Source organism: Apodemus sylvaticus, chromosome 16 (genome assembly GCF_947179515.1).
Source record: "Apodemus sylvaticus chromosome 16, mApoSyl1.1, whole genome shotgun sequence".
In the NCBI taxonomy this organism is placed as follows: Eukaryota; Metazoa; Chordata; class Mammalia; order Rodentia; family Muridae; genus Apodemus; species Apodemus sylvaticus.
The window spans coordinates 65,453,692-65,471,674 of NC_067487.1; the positions used below are offsets into that span (position 1 = coordinate 65,453,692).

The 17,983-nt window shown below is 43.1% G+C and overlaps 1 protein-coding gene across 1 annotated transcript in view; it reads left to right on the plus strand.

Annotated features, from left to right (window-relative positions):
• Positions 1–17,983, plus strand: part of Iqgap2 (IQ motif containing GTPase activating protein 2) — a 276,532-nt gene that overhangs the window by 157,578 nt on the left and 100,971 nt on the right. Inside the window, exons 6-11 of the mRNA XM_052159382.1 lie at positions 6,038–6,105; positions 6,985–7,098; positions 8,491–8,669; positions 10,527–10,614; positions 13,816–13,979; positions 17,387–17,547. Coding sequence (XP_052015342.1) covers positions 6,038–6,105; positions 6,985–7,098; positions 8,491–8,669; positions 10,527–10,614; positions 13,816–13,979; positions 17,387–17,547 — 774 coding nt within the window. The remainder of the gene's footprint in view (positions 1–6,037; positions 6,106–6,984; positions 7,099–8,490; positions 8,670–10,526; positions 10,615–13,815; positions 13,980–17,386; positions 17,548–17,983) is intronic.

Genomic DNA, 17,983 nt, shown 5'->3' on the forward strand with positions numbered 1-17,983 from the left:
GCCGCCCATGTATGTACCGCTGTGCTGAGTCAAAGCTCCGACTGTGATATTTAAACCAGCTTGAGTTTAAGAAAAGCATAATATACAGAAGACACATCAATAAAGTAACAATTAAATGAGTTAATGAACAAGACATAATATAAAAATGGCTGCATCTAGATCATTTCCCACAGCTCTTTGAGTATTTTTCACAACTGACAAAATTAATACAATAGTAATTTACAATTTTGGTTTTACTGTTCAGAAGTTCGTGCATGTATACTATTAAATATGATCATATCTTCCTCCAATCTTCCCCCTCTAACTACCTCTGTAGTCTCCCTAAAAGGAGCTCAACTTTGTGTCTTTGTATCACTGTTTTGTTTTGTGTTGGCAGGGGGACATGTTAGGGAGAATATGGAGGTAGATATATGTATATATACAGTATGGTATATATGACATATTCTATATATTAGTATATATAACATATACTATAAGTATGTGTGTATATACATATATACATACATATATATATATATGTATGTATATCCTACTAAGTCTAGTTAGTGCTGCCCATCTGTGCATTGGTGCAGACCTATCCATTGTAACATCAAAAGTCTATTGGCAGCCATATCATCAGAGAGAGAGAGAAAGAGAGAGAGAGAATCCCCTACTATTCAATACCATCACAATGAGCAGGGAACATTAAGGGCAAAAAGATGGAATGTAAAAGTCAGAAAATGGGAAATGGGCAGAGAGTTGTAAAATGCAGTTTCTGTCAGGACATGCCCGTCACACTCGTGAATTCACGGCAGCTAGGGTTCCCTGCACATTACCTGCGTAAGACCGTAATTTAAAAAATATACTTTTGAAATAAAATCAGAGATGTCAGCCAATGGCCAACGAGAGTAAACAACTCTCCAACACACACAAGGAAATGGAGGTGCCAGGATTGAGAAACAAGTTGGGAGCAGGCTACCACCAGCATCAGCAGGGATGCGACCTGGCTGGAAGCCATCACAGCCTTGGGTCTAGGCAGGTGGGCCAGTGCAGAGTGTCAAACCATGGCGTGATTAGCTCGGACAGGCCAAGCCTCGGGCTGTGTACCAAGAGGGGCAAGTGACGGTACCGATGGCAGGAGAGCATGTCAGTGCCCAGGACAGCTAAAGGCTCGGAGATAGACAGGGAGCCAAGCATGGGTGCACGCACCTGTAATCCAGTCACCTGGGAGACCATGTCTGAATGACTGTGAACTGAAGACCAAACTGAGCCCTGTAGATGACCCTATCTGTCTCACAACAGCAGCTGCCACCAAGAGAGACAGATGTCAGTGAGAGAAGGAGACACTTCTCCCTTGCTCCTCATGGAGTCCCCAATGCCATTGTCCACAGTGGATGAACCACACGACCCAAATACTGACAAAAGCCCCAAATCAAAAGATACCAGATATTCAAGGAAAACTGACCCTGTGAGGAAAACATTAGGCTTGAGTTGAGAGAGTGCAAGCATCAATAAAACATATGACTACGTGAGCCACCAAAGACTCACTGGGTTTATGCAATTCCAGAAATTATTTCTCAGGCAGAAATAACCTAGCAGAACCAAGGAAAAAAATTAAGAAAGGAAAATTCGGTGTAGGAAAGAAATTACTAAAATTTGTTACCTAAATTTTTTAAGGCAAAATATAAAAATAAAGACACAGAACTAAGTAGACCATCTTAGGATTACATACATAAAGAACTAGAGGTGGACCTATATTAAGGGTAAGTGTTACTAATTAGCCCAGGTTTTGGTATGACAATGTAGCTTTTGAATTAAGTTAAACTAACATACTACTTAGTACATGGTACTATGCCTTAAAGAGACAGCAACTCCATCCTTGAGAGAAACATAAAATGTCATATTACTTGGTATTCTGTGGCATCTCCTGCTTACACTTTGCTGTCATATCTTCTCATTTTATTTCACTAGCTTCCTTTCAGTTTTCTTAGGAGGTGTGACTTGAATTTGTGGAGGGAGGTGGAAGAAACCAATACTCTGAATGAAACCGCCATGACTACCAGGACCTATTTTTTACTACCTTTTCCCATTTCTTAAACGGTTATTTGCTTCCCTGTCTTTGAAGCTGTGGCAGATCTTTTCAGATCTGCCTGATTTTGAAGTCCCCAGCGAGAAGTGACAGGCTGCTGGCATTTCAGTTGTAAGAAGTGAAATGTAGATGTGTTTGTAATTCGGAGCCAGGAAGGCAGGACTCATCCTTGAGCTCAAAGTCTGTATCTTGACAGATTAACAAGGATCAAAACCTATTTGCAGTCATCGAAAACTGTCTTTGTCGAAGGTCTTTTTGTATAGTGTCTTCGTTAGGGTTTTACTGCAGTGAACAGATACCATGACCAAGGCAACTCTTATCAGGACAACGTTTAATTAGGGCTGGTTTACAGGTTCAGAAGTTCAGTCCATTATCAAGGAGGGAACATGGCAGCATCCAGGCAAATGTGGGGCTGGAGGAGCTGAGAGTTCTACATCTTCCTCTGAAGGCTGCTAGCAGAATACTGGCTTCCAGGCAGCTAGGATGAGGTTCTTATAGCCCACACCCACAGTGACACACTTCCTCCAACAAGGTCACACCTACTCCAAAAGGGCCACACCTTCTAATAGTGCCACTTCCTGGGCTGAGCATATACAAACCATCCCATATAGTAACCTTTCTTTTGCAATGCTGGGAAGGGAACCAGGGTCTGGTGTGTGCTAGGCACGCACTCTACTCTAAGCATATCACAGCCCATGGTTCCCTTTTAGAACTGCATACTTTCCCCCAGGGAATAGTGAATAAGAAATTCTTCATAAAGCAGTATGGCTTTCTAAGTGTCCCCACAGTCTCCTCGTGACCTTGTATGGTAAGACCTTCCACAGCAGTTTTCAATGACTGCAAATAGGTTTTGATCCTTGTTAACCTGTCAAGATATAGACTTTAAGCTAAAGGATGAGTCCTGCCTTCCTGGCTCCGAATTACAAACACATGACGCTTCACAGCGGAAAAAATGTTCACAGCGGAAAAAATGTTCACAGCTGAGTGTTCTCTTCCTGGTAAGACGAAAATCAGAATTTGGCACTAAATTAATAATTACCGCATTATAAAAGTTACCTACCATTTGTTGTTTGTCTTTTGGTATGGGTTTGAAGGAAAACGGAGGAAATGAGAGAAAGGTCAATAATTCTTTCCCCGGAATCCTTAAAATGAAAACAAATAAGTATTTCCCAGAAAAACTCTTAAATGAGCAGGACCTCTATAAAAGCCAATTTATTCTCACCACTGACAAACAGAAAGGCAAACTTAACATGGTATTGCTATCTCATTGGGATATTTTCTTTCTGTCTCCTCCTCCCCTTCCTCTTCTTTCTTCCCACTTCCTTGCATCTTAGACCCTTCCTCCCCTTCTGTCTCTTAATTAGGATTTCATTACTATGAAGAGACCATGACTGAGACAACTCTTATAAGGACAACATTTGACTGGGGCTGGCTTACAGGTTCAGAGGTTCAGACCATTATCACCAAGGCAGGAAGTATAGCAGCATGCAGGCAGACATGGGGCTGGAAGAGCCCAGAGTTCTACATGATCCAAAGGCAACAGAAAGACATTGTGTGCCACACTGGGTGTAGCTTGTGCATCTATGAGGCCTCAAAGCTCTGCCCCAATGATACTTCCTCCAACAAGGCCACACCTCCTAACAGTGTCACTTCCTGTGAGCCACAGAGTCAAATACAAGAGTCTATGGGGGCCAATCCTCTTCAAACCACCACACTCTCCTTCTCCCCTAATCCTGTTGTTGATGATGACACATGGGGCTTGAACCTGGGGAGTTAATTTGTTTATTTCAGGGCTGGGAATTAAACCCAGGGTTTTATACTTACTAGGCCAGTTCTCCAGAGTGAAGCTACATTCTCAGCCAGATACTGATCTTTTAAAAACCCTTTAATCACAGAGGACAAATGAATACAATCTTTTCCATCCTTTATTTATTTATTTATTTTTTTTGAGACATGATCTCCCTCGTGTAGCCCAAACTGCCCTCACACATTTGGCCAGGGTGGCCTCAATCTTGACAGCCAACTGCTCTCAAGTCTGAGTACTCTAGAATCCTGATGTGCGCCACTACACCCAGTCACGCAATGCCTTTTTAAGACAGAGTTTGGCAAAACATATTGAAAGATGATTTTTTTTCTGTGTTTAACTTTTCTAGCTTGGAATTTAATTTATTGGGCTTTCTTTAACATGTATCTACAAAGGTATATGTCTGTGTGTATGTGTGTGTGTATAAACCCTCATACATATATACATAATTAGTGATCATTTAAATGGTTAGAATTGCTTAAGTTAAAGTATGTTCGTGTTCTAGAAAAATATGTAAGTTTGTAGTATAGGTAAGTAGAAAAACTATATCAAACAAAATTTTATGAAAAAAATTAATTTTGAACTCTGAATGATAATTCCCTTAGCTCCTTCTCTCCCTTCTTTCTCCCTCCTTCCTTTTCTTCTTTCCATCCATCCCTCTTCTCTCTCTCTCTCTCTCTCCCTCTCTCTCTCACTCACTCTCTCTCTCTCTCCCCCCCCCCCTTTCCTTTTTCCATGATGGGGTTCCACTCCCTTGTCTTAGCTAGTCTTATAGCTCCTGTTCTCAGTCCTTGTTCAGTTCAGGTCTGTAGGTGTGCCTGACTGCACCTACCTGGGTGAGTGGTGATTTTCTTTGTAATATTTTAACCATCAATCTTTCATTTTTAGTTGCTGGCATATATTGATATAGATACGTGCTTCGTGGAAATTACAATCAAAGAAATCAGTTTCAGCGCAAGCTGCTTATGTTGACTAAATCATATATTTAAGAACTCTTATTACCTTTGAGAAAGCTTTATCTTAATTCCTTTATTTGAAAGTTACTGGATTTTAGAAACTGCTGAGATCCATCTAACACAGCATTGGGAGTATTCATATTAAAATGTTCAAGTCATCAAAACCATTCTCAGATCATTTTCCCATGTATATTCTGATGTATTTTTTTTTTACTTCTAATTAAAGTTTCACGGATGTTTAAACCTACCACACGAATAAGAAAGCAAATCCAGTCTTTCTTTTGAGTGATGTCCCGACTTAAAGGTCGGAAAGCTCCGTGGAAACGAGCAACAGAAACTGACTGGGACTAGAATTGAGTGGAGGCAGCACATACTCAAATCTCTCTGAGAGGATTTCCATGCCGGCTTCTACACCTTCTGTCAAGTTATGGGTAGGCTAGTGGGTGCCGTCATAAAGTACCTACGTGATTTAAACATGTGCAGTGTGGTCTGTGTCTTCTACTTAGCAATATGTGCACACCATAACTGGATTTTTAATGTCATACTATCCATGATAATTTTACTGGTCTATCGGTTCAGATGTATGAAACAGATATTTCAGTAATATCAAAAATTTCAAGTTAAATTGTTCTTTCAGACAAATGAGAATCAGTTAAAGAGTATCCATAAAAATTGTATCTATTGCCTATTCTTTCATATTAGCTGTCTTTTTGTTCTTTTAATTTTAACCTTTATTTGAATTTTATACTTGTGAGTGTTTTCTCTCCATATCTCTGGGCGTGCAGGCCCAGAAGGACATCATATCCCTTGGACTGGAGTTACAGATGATTGTAAGCTGCCCGGTGGGTGAAGGGACTAGAACCTGGGTCCTCTAGAAGAACAGCCAGTACTCTTATGCACTGAGCTACCTCTTCAGCCCACTAACTGTGGTTTTATACTTCTTACACATGAATGATGGAGGGGTGTTGATCCCAGGAAAGACCCTCTCTTCTGTGCTGCAGAACACCAGTATTTGGAGAACTGCCTAGAGTTAGAATCCCTGGTGGTGCCCACCTGTGACTGTGGAACCTTGTGAGGCATTTTAGGCTATGAGAGCTCTCTTAGATCCTTCTCAATTGAAAGCATTCTTCACTTGTATATATTTTACTTGTATGTATTGCAGGACTTAGGATAATAAAGGCTCTGATGTCTTTACATTTTGTCTTTCAGTTTGTATCTGTTTAAACTGGGAATTGCGCCCCAGATCCAGGATTTGCTGGGAAAAGTGGATTTCACAGGTACTTCTTTTGTCCTCTCTGTCTTCATCAACTCTGCAATCCAGTGATAAGAAAGCAGGCAGATGCCTTCTTCCCTTTGATTTTACTGGTTCCCTCCTTCTCTAGATAACCGGTTCTCAACCTCCCTAATGCTAGGACCCATTAATACAGTTCCTCGTGCTGTGCTGACCCCCAGCCACAAAATTATTTTCATTGTAACTTTATAACTGTAAATTCATTACTGTTATGGATCTTAATACAAATATCTGATAGCCAGGATATCTGATATGCGACCCCCCATGAAAGGATCGTTTGACCTCCAACTGGGTTGCCACCCACAGATTGAGAACCGCTGCTCTGCTCCAACAAGGGAAAACCTGCCATCTTGGTTTCCTTCCTGACACTGTGAGGAAAATACCCTGAGGAGAGTAACTCAAGAGAAAGGGTTTATTTTTAACTCATGGTACAAGGTTCAGTCTATCAGGACATCGAGAGAATGAAGAAGCTGGTCACGTTAAGGCCACAGTCAGAGAGGAGATCGGTGGACGCATGGTGCCGCCCACTTCCCCTTATTTATTTGTATGATTTAGGATCTCTGTTAGAACGGTGCTACACACAGGGAGCTGATCTTCCCTCCTAGACAAACGGAATCAAGAGCATTTCCCACAGGCAGGCGCCCATCCCCCAGGATGCCAGAGTCTATCAAATTGACAATGAGCGCTCATCACCGTACTGGCCTGTCTCGCATGTGCCTGCCTGGATCCCTTCCTCCAGGCTAATGGTGTGAAAGACTCAAGCAGATTGTTTGAAAATGGATCCACCTTCCTGAGGAAGAGGGCCCTCTTTCTACCTTCACCTCTGGGGGCTTCCTTTGATTTTTGTTTTGTGTTATCCTTTCAGAGGAGGAAATCAGTAATATGAGGAAGGAACTGGAGAAGTACGGGATCCAGATGCCGGCTTTCAGCAAAATCGGCGGCATTCTGGCCAATGAACTGTCTGTGGACGAAGCTGCACGTAAGCCGGCCTCAAGTCCAACCTATCTGTATACGCTTGCTGAGTGTAGTGACATCAAACAGGATACTTCGAAGATGCTTTAAAAACCCTAATGGCTTTGCTTCTTTTGGGTTTTGTTGTTGTTATTGTTGACGGTAGTGGTGATGATGATGGTGGTGGTCGTGATAATGATGATTCTGGTTTACTCACCCCCCCCCCACAAAAAAAAACCCAACTGTAACCAAATGAAGTGACTATAAATAACTTCATGATTTTACTGTCTTCATAACAAAATCTGCCTAGAACTGGATCTCGTGGTCCTTTCTCTTATCACTTCCAAGTTCAAAACACCCACATCCCTTACCTGCAGCCTCCGCTAAGATCTGCAGGTGGGCTGACAGCCTCAGCACGGGTTTAACCTTTAGGAGCAGACCAGGCTTCATTTGCCTAGGCGGCCAGGGGGCTGATTTCCATCCGATGCCACTTTCCCTGGGCAGAGAGTCCTTGCCCCTCTTCTACAGTGTCCCCTCCTGAGGCTGGTGACGGACACATTTCCTGCAGAAAGTCCAGCAAGTTCCAGGACTGCTCACCATAGCTCATTGCAGGAGCCCAGTCAATACCAAAGACCCTGACATTTTCCTTCTTAGTATCATTCAAGGGCATTTGTTTGACTTTGGACTTTAGACTTGCATGTGTGCAGTGTGTGAATGTAGAGAAGTAATTTTCGCTCCGCAAACATTTCTCTACTTCCTGTGCCAGGGTATATTCTGCTGTGACTCTTTCAGTGTTGCAAGCTAAATTACAGATATCTTTTAGAGCCCACTCCTATTGGGCTGTGTTGCCCTGTTCAGGAAGCAAGGGCTTACTCTTTGCCCCAGTGGATGGCATAACTCCTGGTCCATCTCAGTGCCTAAGCAAATAGCGACTACTTCACAGATGCTGGGATAAAGACTGAGGACGCCAAACTTGCAGAGAGATGGGCAGGTGCTCCACGATTTGCCCAGGGTCTCTTTTTTGCTGTGCTGTGTGTACAGATGTGCACACACATGTGAGTGCATTGCGTTTATAAACCAGTTGTCCCTTAGGAGCTGTCCACATCGTTATTAGAGACAGGGTCTTTCATTGAGACCTGAGGCTAGATAATTAGGCTAGGCTAACTGAGCCAGCTAACTCCAGGGACCCACCTGAGTCCACCACCCCAGGGTTGGGATTGCCAAGCAAATGCCCTATGTCTGGCTTCTCCCAGAATGCTGGAAATTGAACAAGCACTTTACCAACTGAGCTATCTCCCCATACCTGAGTTCCGTTTACTTCCCGGACGCTAAGGAAGACGCCACACAAGTTCATGGGATATCAATGTTGTCAGCGTCTTTTGCTGATTAAAACCAAGTCTCCTTTCTCTTTGCCTTTCAGTACATGCTGCCGTCATAGCCATTAATGAGGCTATTGAAAAGGGGGTAGCCAAGCAGACCATTTTAACACTAAGAAACCCCAACGCAGTGTTAACTTCCGTGGATGACGACCTCGCACAGGAGTACCAGAAAGAACTGTGGGAAGCCAAAAAGAAAAAAGAGGAAAACGCAAAACTGAAGGTACTTAGTTAAAGTCTGGGTGACCCATGTACTAATGAAATGGCTATGAGCTTCTAACCTGAAAAGCTGTTACTAATGTTGACAGCAACGGTTTGTAAATCAACTGGCTGTGATCTTTCTTGATTTGGGTAGGATTTAAGGGTTAGAAACTCCTAAATTAAGTAACATAATAATATATTCTTTCATGACAGACACTGAAGGACTGAATATCATGTTATAAACTTAGAGATGGCAGCTTCCAGTCATCCTTCTTTGATATCATCTTCAGGCTCGATGCCTATTATAAAAATTTTGTGTTGATGAGAAAAACAGTATCTGAAAAGTATCATTTGAAAGTATCCCCTTTGCCTAATGAGAAAGCCTATTGCTGATCTTAACTCTAAACCCACACACTTCTTGGATCGTCTTGATTGATGACTTCATCCACACTGAAACTCCGTATCTACTCTTCCCTCATTGATCTGAGCTCCAGTACTTCTTTGGTGACTTCTTGCCTTTTTGTGACTTTGGTAGCTTTTGGCATGTCAGTGGCCCCCACCTACCCCAAGAAGCTCTGCTCCCTGCCAGGTGGAAGTCTTGGCTGTAACAGTTCCCCATGTTGATCTCTTAGAGTCTCTTCCTTCTTCCTCTTTCTGTTGGAATTCTCCCAAGTCTCACATTGATCTTTTTCTAATCTTCCTCCATTGAGCCATCCACTTGCTGAAGACATGAGCTAATAGCTCTAAGCAAGCCCCTCCCATGTCACCCTGTCCACCCCTGTAGAGTTTGCATTCTGCAGCCCTACCTTATACCAACCACTGCAGAGGAATCACTATTTCCACTTGCCCTTGTCACACTGTTCCATGCTCTGCCTCCAAAGTTTGAGGGAAGTGCCACCTTGTCTAGATTGTCCCCTCTCTCCTGCTCCTAGCTGGATTTTGTGGCCTCTTCCTACCAACTGGAATCCTCTCAGTCTCACAGGCTGGCCTCCAGGATTTCCCCAGGACTCTCCTAGCGCCTCCCACGTGGGTCTCTCTGGTTTCTTATCATCCTCCAACCTAACCCCCTCTCAGAAGATGAGGTGAAAGAATTTATGTTTCAATATCACCTCCCTAAAAAGACTGTCCTGATTGTCTTTTTCCTACTTAAATTAAGTACAGGGCCAGGTGTGATGGTGCACCCCTTTAATTCCACAACTTAGAAGAAAAAGTCTGATCTCTATGAAATCAAAACTGGCCTACAAATTTGAGTTCCTGTCTGTCTCAAAATGAAACAAAATACAGAAAACGAGAGAAACAAACAAAGTACAAGTGTTTGGCTTGGTCTGTGGTTGGTGCTCTCCACAAGGCACAGACCGTCTTTGGTCTAATGATAGCGTGCAGGCTAAGCTTTGTGACCTTTTTTTTTCTTTTAACCAAACCCACCTGCCGACGGCCCATTGTTTATCTCTACTCTGTTCCTCCTCCAGCTTTGCCTCAGTTGTTACCACGGTTTAGATCTTTCTTTCCAAATGAGTTTGACTCTATTCCTCTAACTAGACTGTAAGCTCTCCTATGCATATTTGTTATCTCTGTTTTTTTTTAATTTTGTTAGATGGACTCAAATGAAATTTCCGGTATTTCCCTGTTTTGCCTCTGTAAGCATGGCCGTATTGACTGACCCCCTGTTAGAAACTTAGCCATGTTCACAGATGGGCCAGCCGTGCTGTTGGTCTTTGTACTCCTTGGTGTCCCTGCAGAACCCGCATGGAGCAGGTATCCCACAGGCACTCCTGTTGATTACAAGTGGTCAGGAGCAAGCCCCCGTTATCTCTTGAGGTTCCTGCTTTGGAAACATGGAACTGAAGCTCAGGGGATCAGTGGAGATTTTGTTTTGCAGAACAGCTGTATTTCTGAGGAAGAGAGAGATGCGTATGAGGAGCTGCTGACACAGGCGGAAATTCAGAGCACCATCAATACAGTCAACAGTAAGTAACAAGCATCTGCTGGGAAGAGATATTTCTATATGGTCTAAGCTTCCCTTGCTAGAATCTACAAAACTCCCCACTCAGAACTTGTAAAACTGCCTTATGTAATAAGTCTGTCAACACTTCTGTCCCTCATAGGACTGACACTGTTACTTAGCAAAAGATCACAGTTTAATGAAGGTGGTTCCTTGCTCTTGACTGTGTGAATGTGTCCCAATGAAATTTTACAAGATATGGTATTACTAACAAGTCCTGCTTTTTATCCATTCACAGGCTTTAGTTTATAGGGTTTTTTCTTTTTTTTCTTTTTTCTTTTTATTTTCTTTTTACCCCAGCTTATATAGCTTTACTGCAACCAAATGAGACTACTAGGGGGCAAAAATTAAGTGACGTGACAAGTTTGGGTCTATGCTCCGGAGCCTGTGTATATGGCGGTTACATAGTTCAATTCTTCTACACCCTATTCAGTTGGGTGACTTGTGTTCTAGTTTCTTTTTTGCTCTGTGGTAAAACACTCTGACCAAATGCAACTTACAGAAGGAAAGGATTCATCCGACTCATCCTTACAGGTCACGGTTCATCACCATGGGGAGTCAAAGTGGGAATCTACCATGTCAGGGTTTTTATTGTTGCATAAGAACACTGTGACCAAAACGCTAGCTGGGGAGGAAACTGTTTATTTGACTTACACTTCCATATTGCTGGTCATTGAAGGAAGTCACGATCAAGACAGGAACTCAAGCAGGGCAGGAACCTGGAGGCAGGAGCTGGTGCAGAGGCTGTGGAGGGATGCTGCTTACTGGCTTGCTCAGCCTGCTTTCTCAGGGAACCCAGGACAAGCAGCTCAGGGATGGCACCACCCACCGCGGGCCACAATCTCCCCCCTAAATCACTAATTAAGAAAATTCCTTACAGCTGAATCTTATGGACATTTTCTTAATTGAGGTTTCCTCTTTTCAGATTTGTGTGTCAAGCTGACATAAGACTGGCTAGCCTGCACTAGCAGCATAGCCATGGAGAAGTCCTGCTTGCTAGCTCAGTTGAAGGCTTGTACTTAGAAAGCTTAGCTTGCTTTCTGGTACAGGACCAAGGAACGTCACCCCCAAATGTGGGCTAGACCCCCCTCTATCGATAATAGTCAAGAGAGTCCCTGGTAATCATGCTTACAGTACAGTCTTATCTGGGCATTCCTTCAGATGAGAATCCCTTCTCGGGTGACTCTAGGCTGTTTCAACTGTAAAAAACAAACAAACAAACAAACAAACAAACAAACCAAAAAAAACCCCAGAAAACTCAGGTAGTTAAAAATGATCAGATGTGAATTTAGATCCGTCAATCATTAGACTTTTCCTCCCTCTGTTGAAAGTTATCTTTATCTGAACATTAGAAGAGGCTGTAAGCAACTCTATTTGATATTTATTCTCCCTACATTAATACACATAGCCATATTTCCCCCAAACTCTTAAGACATGAAAGATCCCTAGACCCATTTAACAGATCACATGAACTTCCACTGAGTTTGAAACTGGAGCCCCTGCCAAGCAGAGCAATCAGAAAGCTGCCTTCTGTGTCACTCACTGCCGAGATGGGCTGGGAATGTTCCTTACTGCTTTGGGCACTCAAACAAACACTCGGCCTGACCGAGCAGTCCGAGCCTATGTTGTTAGTCTAGACCTGCAGGTACCAAGGATGCCACTGCAGATTAATTCATGTCGGTGTCTGGCCCCACATCTGAGCTGGAGAATTCAGCTCAAAGTGAATTCTACAATTAAAAAGAAACTGAGCACGTGGGTGATGATACATGAAGCTTCAGGGCTTTCTTCCTGCTACTTGTGAAGGTTGGGATTTTCATTATCTTTGGCTGAATTGCAGGGAGAAATTAATACTGCCGACGAGATATCTGAGCTCCATAGGCTTTGAGAGGAGATGGTCCCATAGACTTGGAAATGCTTATAACTTAAGCCAGCCTTCTCTTTTGTGTGTTTAATAAAATTCTCTATAAATAACTACTTGATACCCAGTGACCTAACTTCCTAACCATAGATTTTACCAAATCAGATATATTTTCAATTCCATTTTATAATATCAGGCAATGGGTGATTTGAACCATCAGCACAAGCTGAAATTGGTAAGGGTTCTGTCTTGTTTGGTGGCCTGGGTCTTCTGAAATTTTCATCTCTTCTAGAAAAGTTGTAGTCTAGTGAAACTGAAAGTCGTGTAGACAACCATGTGACAGTGGGCTACTGGGACACTTAAAAATCTGCAAGTATAGGAACATCTACAAGCTCATCCCAACCTTGAGGGTTATTACATTAATGCTGAGGCCCTTATAATCACAGTGGCCAGTTAGTGGCCTTAGTAGATGCTTTGGTGCATAGGTCAATGCCCCCTCTCAGAGACTTCAGTTGTGTTTGGACTGAAGTCCTTTGCTTCCAAGTCTGTCACAGGCCTCCTATATGGTATATTCTGTCAACATTAGGACCAGGAGTTATGTTAAATGCAGAATGCAAAAAAGACAACTTTGGTGGATTTGAAAAAAGTCGGAAAACAATATGATTTTTTTATAATTTAGATTTTATTTATGTATGTGTTTTCCTGTGTGTATGTGCATATACCACATGGCTTGTCTGGTGTTCACAGAGGTCAGAAGACAATAGCTCCCCTGGAACTAGTGTTGTAGATGGTTGTTAGCCCCCGTATGAATGAAACCAAGCCCAGTCCCTCTGGAAGGACAGCAAAGGTTCCTAAGCCCTGAGCCATCTCTCTAATCCCAAGGAAAAATAGTTCTATGGGCACTTTAAGGACACGATTTTCTGGAATATACTTATAAAATTATTTACTACCCAGTCATACAGACCTGCATCTAAAAAGTTCTCAGAGGTAAAGAAAAAGGCCCCTCAGGGTCACCCCAGGAATTCCCACATGCAACTGGACCACTTCAGACTCCTGATGAAGCAGGACATAGCACAGTCTCAAGCCTTTTTGGAATTCTTTCCTTTGCCGAGTGAATTTTAAGAATAAAAGAAAAACATTTGGGCTCTATGGCTCCTTTGATCCATAGAGTGTAGTGTAAATTTTGGGAGTAGGGGTGACATTAGTCATGTTTCCTGCTATTAAGTGATATTCTCAGTAGAAAGTTCCAGGGACGCTCCAGTGGAGAGAAAGCATACGTTCTCACTTAGCGTGCCCCCTCCCCCCTAGGGCTGGCTGCTGTGGACCACATCAATGCCGTCCTTCAGGAAGGTGACCCCGAGAACACACTGCTTGCCCTGAAGAAACCGGAAGCACAGCTGCCGGCTGTCCACCCCTTTGCTGCTGCCCTGTATCAAAACGAACTCTTCAATCTCCAGAAGCAGAACGCATCGGTGAGGAGGGGGAGTCAGGGTTGGGGTGCAGGGTCCCCAGCTGGTACACAGACCCAGCCTCAGAGGCCCCTGGTGCCAGTCCCAGGGTTCAGTTTCCTTTTAACTCTTGCTTTTAGGCCAAGAGGAAAATGGTGAGGACTGGCAGATCCAGGGGTAGTGTGCGCAGACAGGCTGGCGAACAGGCTGTTTCCGTTTTCTCTGTGTGTGTCTTTGGGCTGAGAAGGGGCTCAGAAGGGGCTCTCGCAGGGACCCAAGTCCGTTCTAAGCACCCACGTCAGGCGACCCATAGCCTGGATCCTCACTTTAGAGAGACGCGATGCCTCAGGCCTCCAATTGAAGGGCGCTTGTAGACACTTGTTCACACACAGGCCCATACAGAGATACATATATAAAAATAATGTGGAATAATTATGATCATATTGGAATGTGCTTTAAGTTAGCATTTCTAGAAATCTGTAGCTAACAGCATTAATTAGTACCATGGCTTTGTTTTTGTGTGTGTGTGTGAATTTATGACCCTTAGAATGTTAAAAGTGCCGGGCGATGGTGACACACGCCTGTAATCCCAGCACTCTGGGAGGCAGAGGCAGGTGGATTTCTGAGTTCGAGGCCAGCCTGGTCTACAGAGTGAGTTCCAGGACAGCCAGGGCTATACAGAGAAACCCTGTCTTGAAAAAACCAAATCCAAAAAAACAAAAACAACAACAACAACAAAAAAGAATGTTAAAAGCATTAAACAGTCATTCTCATATAAATTGTATACCAGAATGTTTTACTCAAAGTCTGTGAGGAGCAGAGAGGGGCAAAATGAAATGCACCAGAGCAAGGGCAAGCATTTCGTAGGGAGAAGAGCTAGTGGTGCAGATAGGACGAGGGTTATTGGGTACGGGGTCCTTTGAAGTGCTTACCAGATGATCGGAAGGTATTAATTCACAGTAATATCTCAGGATAATTTCCTCTAGGTTAGACGATTGCCTGGCTTGAATGAAGCCATGTTCAGTCCCTAACATCACTCCCCTCCCCCCAAAAAATAAAATTGAAAGTTAAATATAAAGATAATTTAAAATTTTTAAAACTCAGAGTTCTGGACTGGAGAGATGGCGCAGCAGTTAAGAACACAGGCTGCTCTTTCAGAGAAGCAGGTTCAGTTCCCAGCACCCAAACGGTGGCTCACAGCCGCCTGTAACTCCAGTCTAGGTATCAGATAGTCTCCTCTGGCAGGAGGCATGCATGTGGTACACAGACATACATGCAAGCCACATGCATACATACAGACACACACATAAAATAAATAAGTAAAGTTTCTAATCCTTTTGTTGTTTTAAGACAAGGTCTCTGCATGTCACCTTGGCTGGCTCTGAAACTAGCTATATACACCAAGTGGCCTGGAACTGACAGAAATCCCCCTGACTCTGCTCCCCAGGTGCTGGATAAAGGAGTATCCCATTGGGCCTAGCTTTATTAAATATTTTTAATTAAGCTTTTAATGAAATATAGAAAAATATTGACTGTATCTTAAAAATTAGAACTAGAACCAGGTGTGGCAGTGCACACCTTCAGTTCCTGCACTCGGGAGGCAGAGGCAGGCAGATCTCAGTGAGTTCGAGGTCAGCCTGGTCTACAGAGAGAGTTCCAAGACAGCCAGGGATACACAGAGAAACCCTGTTACCCTGTGTGTGTGCATACATACACACATACACACACACACAAAGTCTACCAAAGAAAGGAGACCAAGGGTATGAGCACCCAGCTCACAAAACCATGAATGGAGAACTCATAAAATAAACAATGTTTGTAAATGAAAATGATGAGGGAGTACACATCATATAATTTTTTTAAAAGTCAGTTAAAGTGAATAACACCTGTATATCTTAGTGGATTAGAAACAAGCAATTATAGCCTAAAAGGTTTGGGTTATAGAACTTTAAAAAAAAAAATGTGTGTGTGTGTGTGTGTGTGTGTGTATGTGTGTGTGTGTGTGTGAGAGTGCCTGCCCATAGAGGCCTAAGGTGTTAACCTGGAGCTGGAGTTATAAGTTTCCTAGCAGTTCTGAGATTTGAACTCAGGTCCTCTAGAAGAGCAGAAAGAATTCTTAGCTGCTGAGCCCCCTCTCAAGTCCCTGAATTAGAGGATTCGTTGGTTTATTCTTATTTTTCAAGACCTCCCTCACTTTCCACACACATTTTCTACATAGAAATACGTACTTTGTAGTAAAAGAAAAACCAGATTTTTTTAAGCATCACACTTAGGTCCTTTCTCTCCCCTCCCGCTTCTCCTAGATTTGAAGTTCAGACCCCCAAGTCTAGCTCTGCCTTGGGTCAGTGCCATCCACACAGCAGCCAAGTCTTCTCTTCCTGCTGTCTTGTCCTGTTGTCTTAACCTATGGGACAGGTGTGACAGGTGCATTAGGAGGGAGAGGAAGTACTGAAGCACTGCTGTGAACTCGTAGTCAGTCTTACAATAGCGTCGTGGGACAAATTTATAGTCAATCTGTGTCATTTTAGATAAAATGCTCCTGTGGTTGCTACAGTTTCCTGTCTACTATAAAACACAGAACAGTGCTTTATCATGCTGAAATCAGTTTGTTTTAAGATTTTCTGGGGTGATCCAGAAAGCTATAATGTGTATGTTAATATGAATATACTTGGCATACATAATATTCTAAATACACTGTTGTATATCCAGTTTTTAAAGTAATTCTTTTTAAGTTGCCTCCCTTTGATATAAGGAAAGAACTATCTTTCTTGAAACTGATTAAAATGATATAAAATGATCAAATGGAAGAAAGTACTGAAAGAAAAAGATGCTCTGAAAGCTAACACATTATGAATACTCCAAATCGATTCATGAATATGCAAATTTGGAGGCTTTTCCTTGTTTTACCAAAAAAAAAAAAATAGCTTTACCTTAAATTGCATGAAATATCTAAACCTTATAACACATTTTAAAGTTTCCACCCAATTTATAACACCCAAATTAGCTTTGGGAGGTTAAAATCAACTTCCTCAGCTTAAGGATCGTATTTGGTTTTCTAGGTTTATAACATTTAGGTAAAGCTCTTCTTCCCTGGGCCGGGTTTCCAGTCATTAGCTGTACTGAGTTCTTAACTGGACTTCTCAGCCCGTTTTGTCTAAGCAGTGGCTTAATTACCAGGTCGTGTGGAGCCTGGTAGGCAGCCGGCACCACAGGATGCAGAGATTTGTGACATTGTAACTGTAGGTTATACACAACACAGCCCCCAAAACAGTAATCTCAGGGAGCCGAGGAGCCACTTACCCGGCTTTCCTGAAAGCCAAAGAAGAGCAGGTGGGCACGCTCAGTGTCACATGCATCCCATGTCCAAAGCATATACATATGTGCAGCGCATGCGACGCTGGCAGCTCACTCGGCCCTGCGTTTGCCCACAGAACTACCTGGCCCACGAGGAGCTCCTGATTGCCGTGGAAATGTTGTCTGCCGTTGCTCTGCTAAACCAGGCCCTGGAGCGCAGTGACCTCGTGGCTGTGCAGAACCAACTCCGAAGCCCCACCATCGGCTTCAACAATCTGGACGAGGCCCACGTGGACCGGTAAGGAGCACTTCCCAAACGCTCTTTCAGGGTGAAAACAAACAAACAAACAAAAACGTGCCTGATTCCCCGCCCTCATTAATACCTCGCTTATTGGAAAAGTCTACGTAAGCTGCTTGCATTTTCTCAAGAATGGTCCACTCTGCCATAAGAGACTTTCTTTATCATCCTTTCCTAGGGACAAAATTATCATCTTGTATTAACAACTGACTCTATCCTAAGCTAATACCTAGAGGAGCTGCTGAAAATACACCTTCCTGAATAAGGGAAGGGTTGCGGCCCCGAGGGGGATAGAAACTTCACAAGAAGACCACCAAAAGTCAAGTAACCTGGACCCTTGAGGCGCTCAGAGTCTGAGCCACCAACCAAAGACCAGGCACAGGCTGAACCTAGACCTCCCTGGACAGATGTACCAGATGTGCACCTTGGTCTTCAT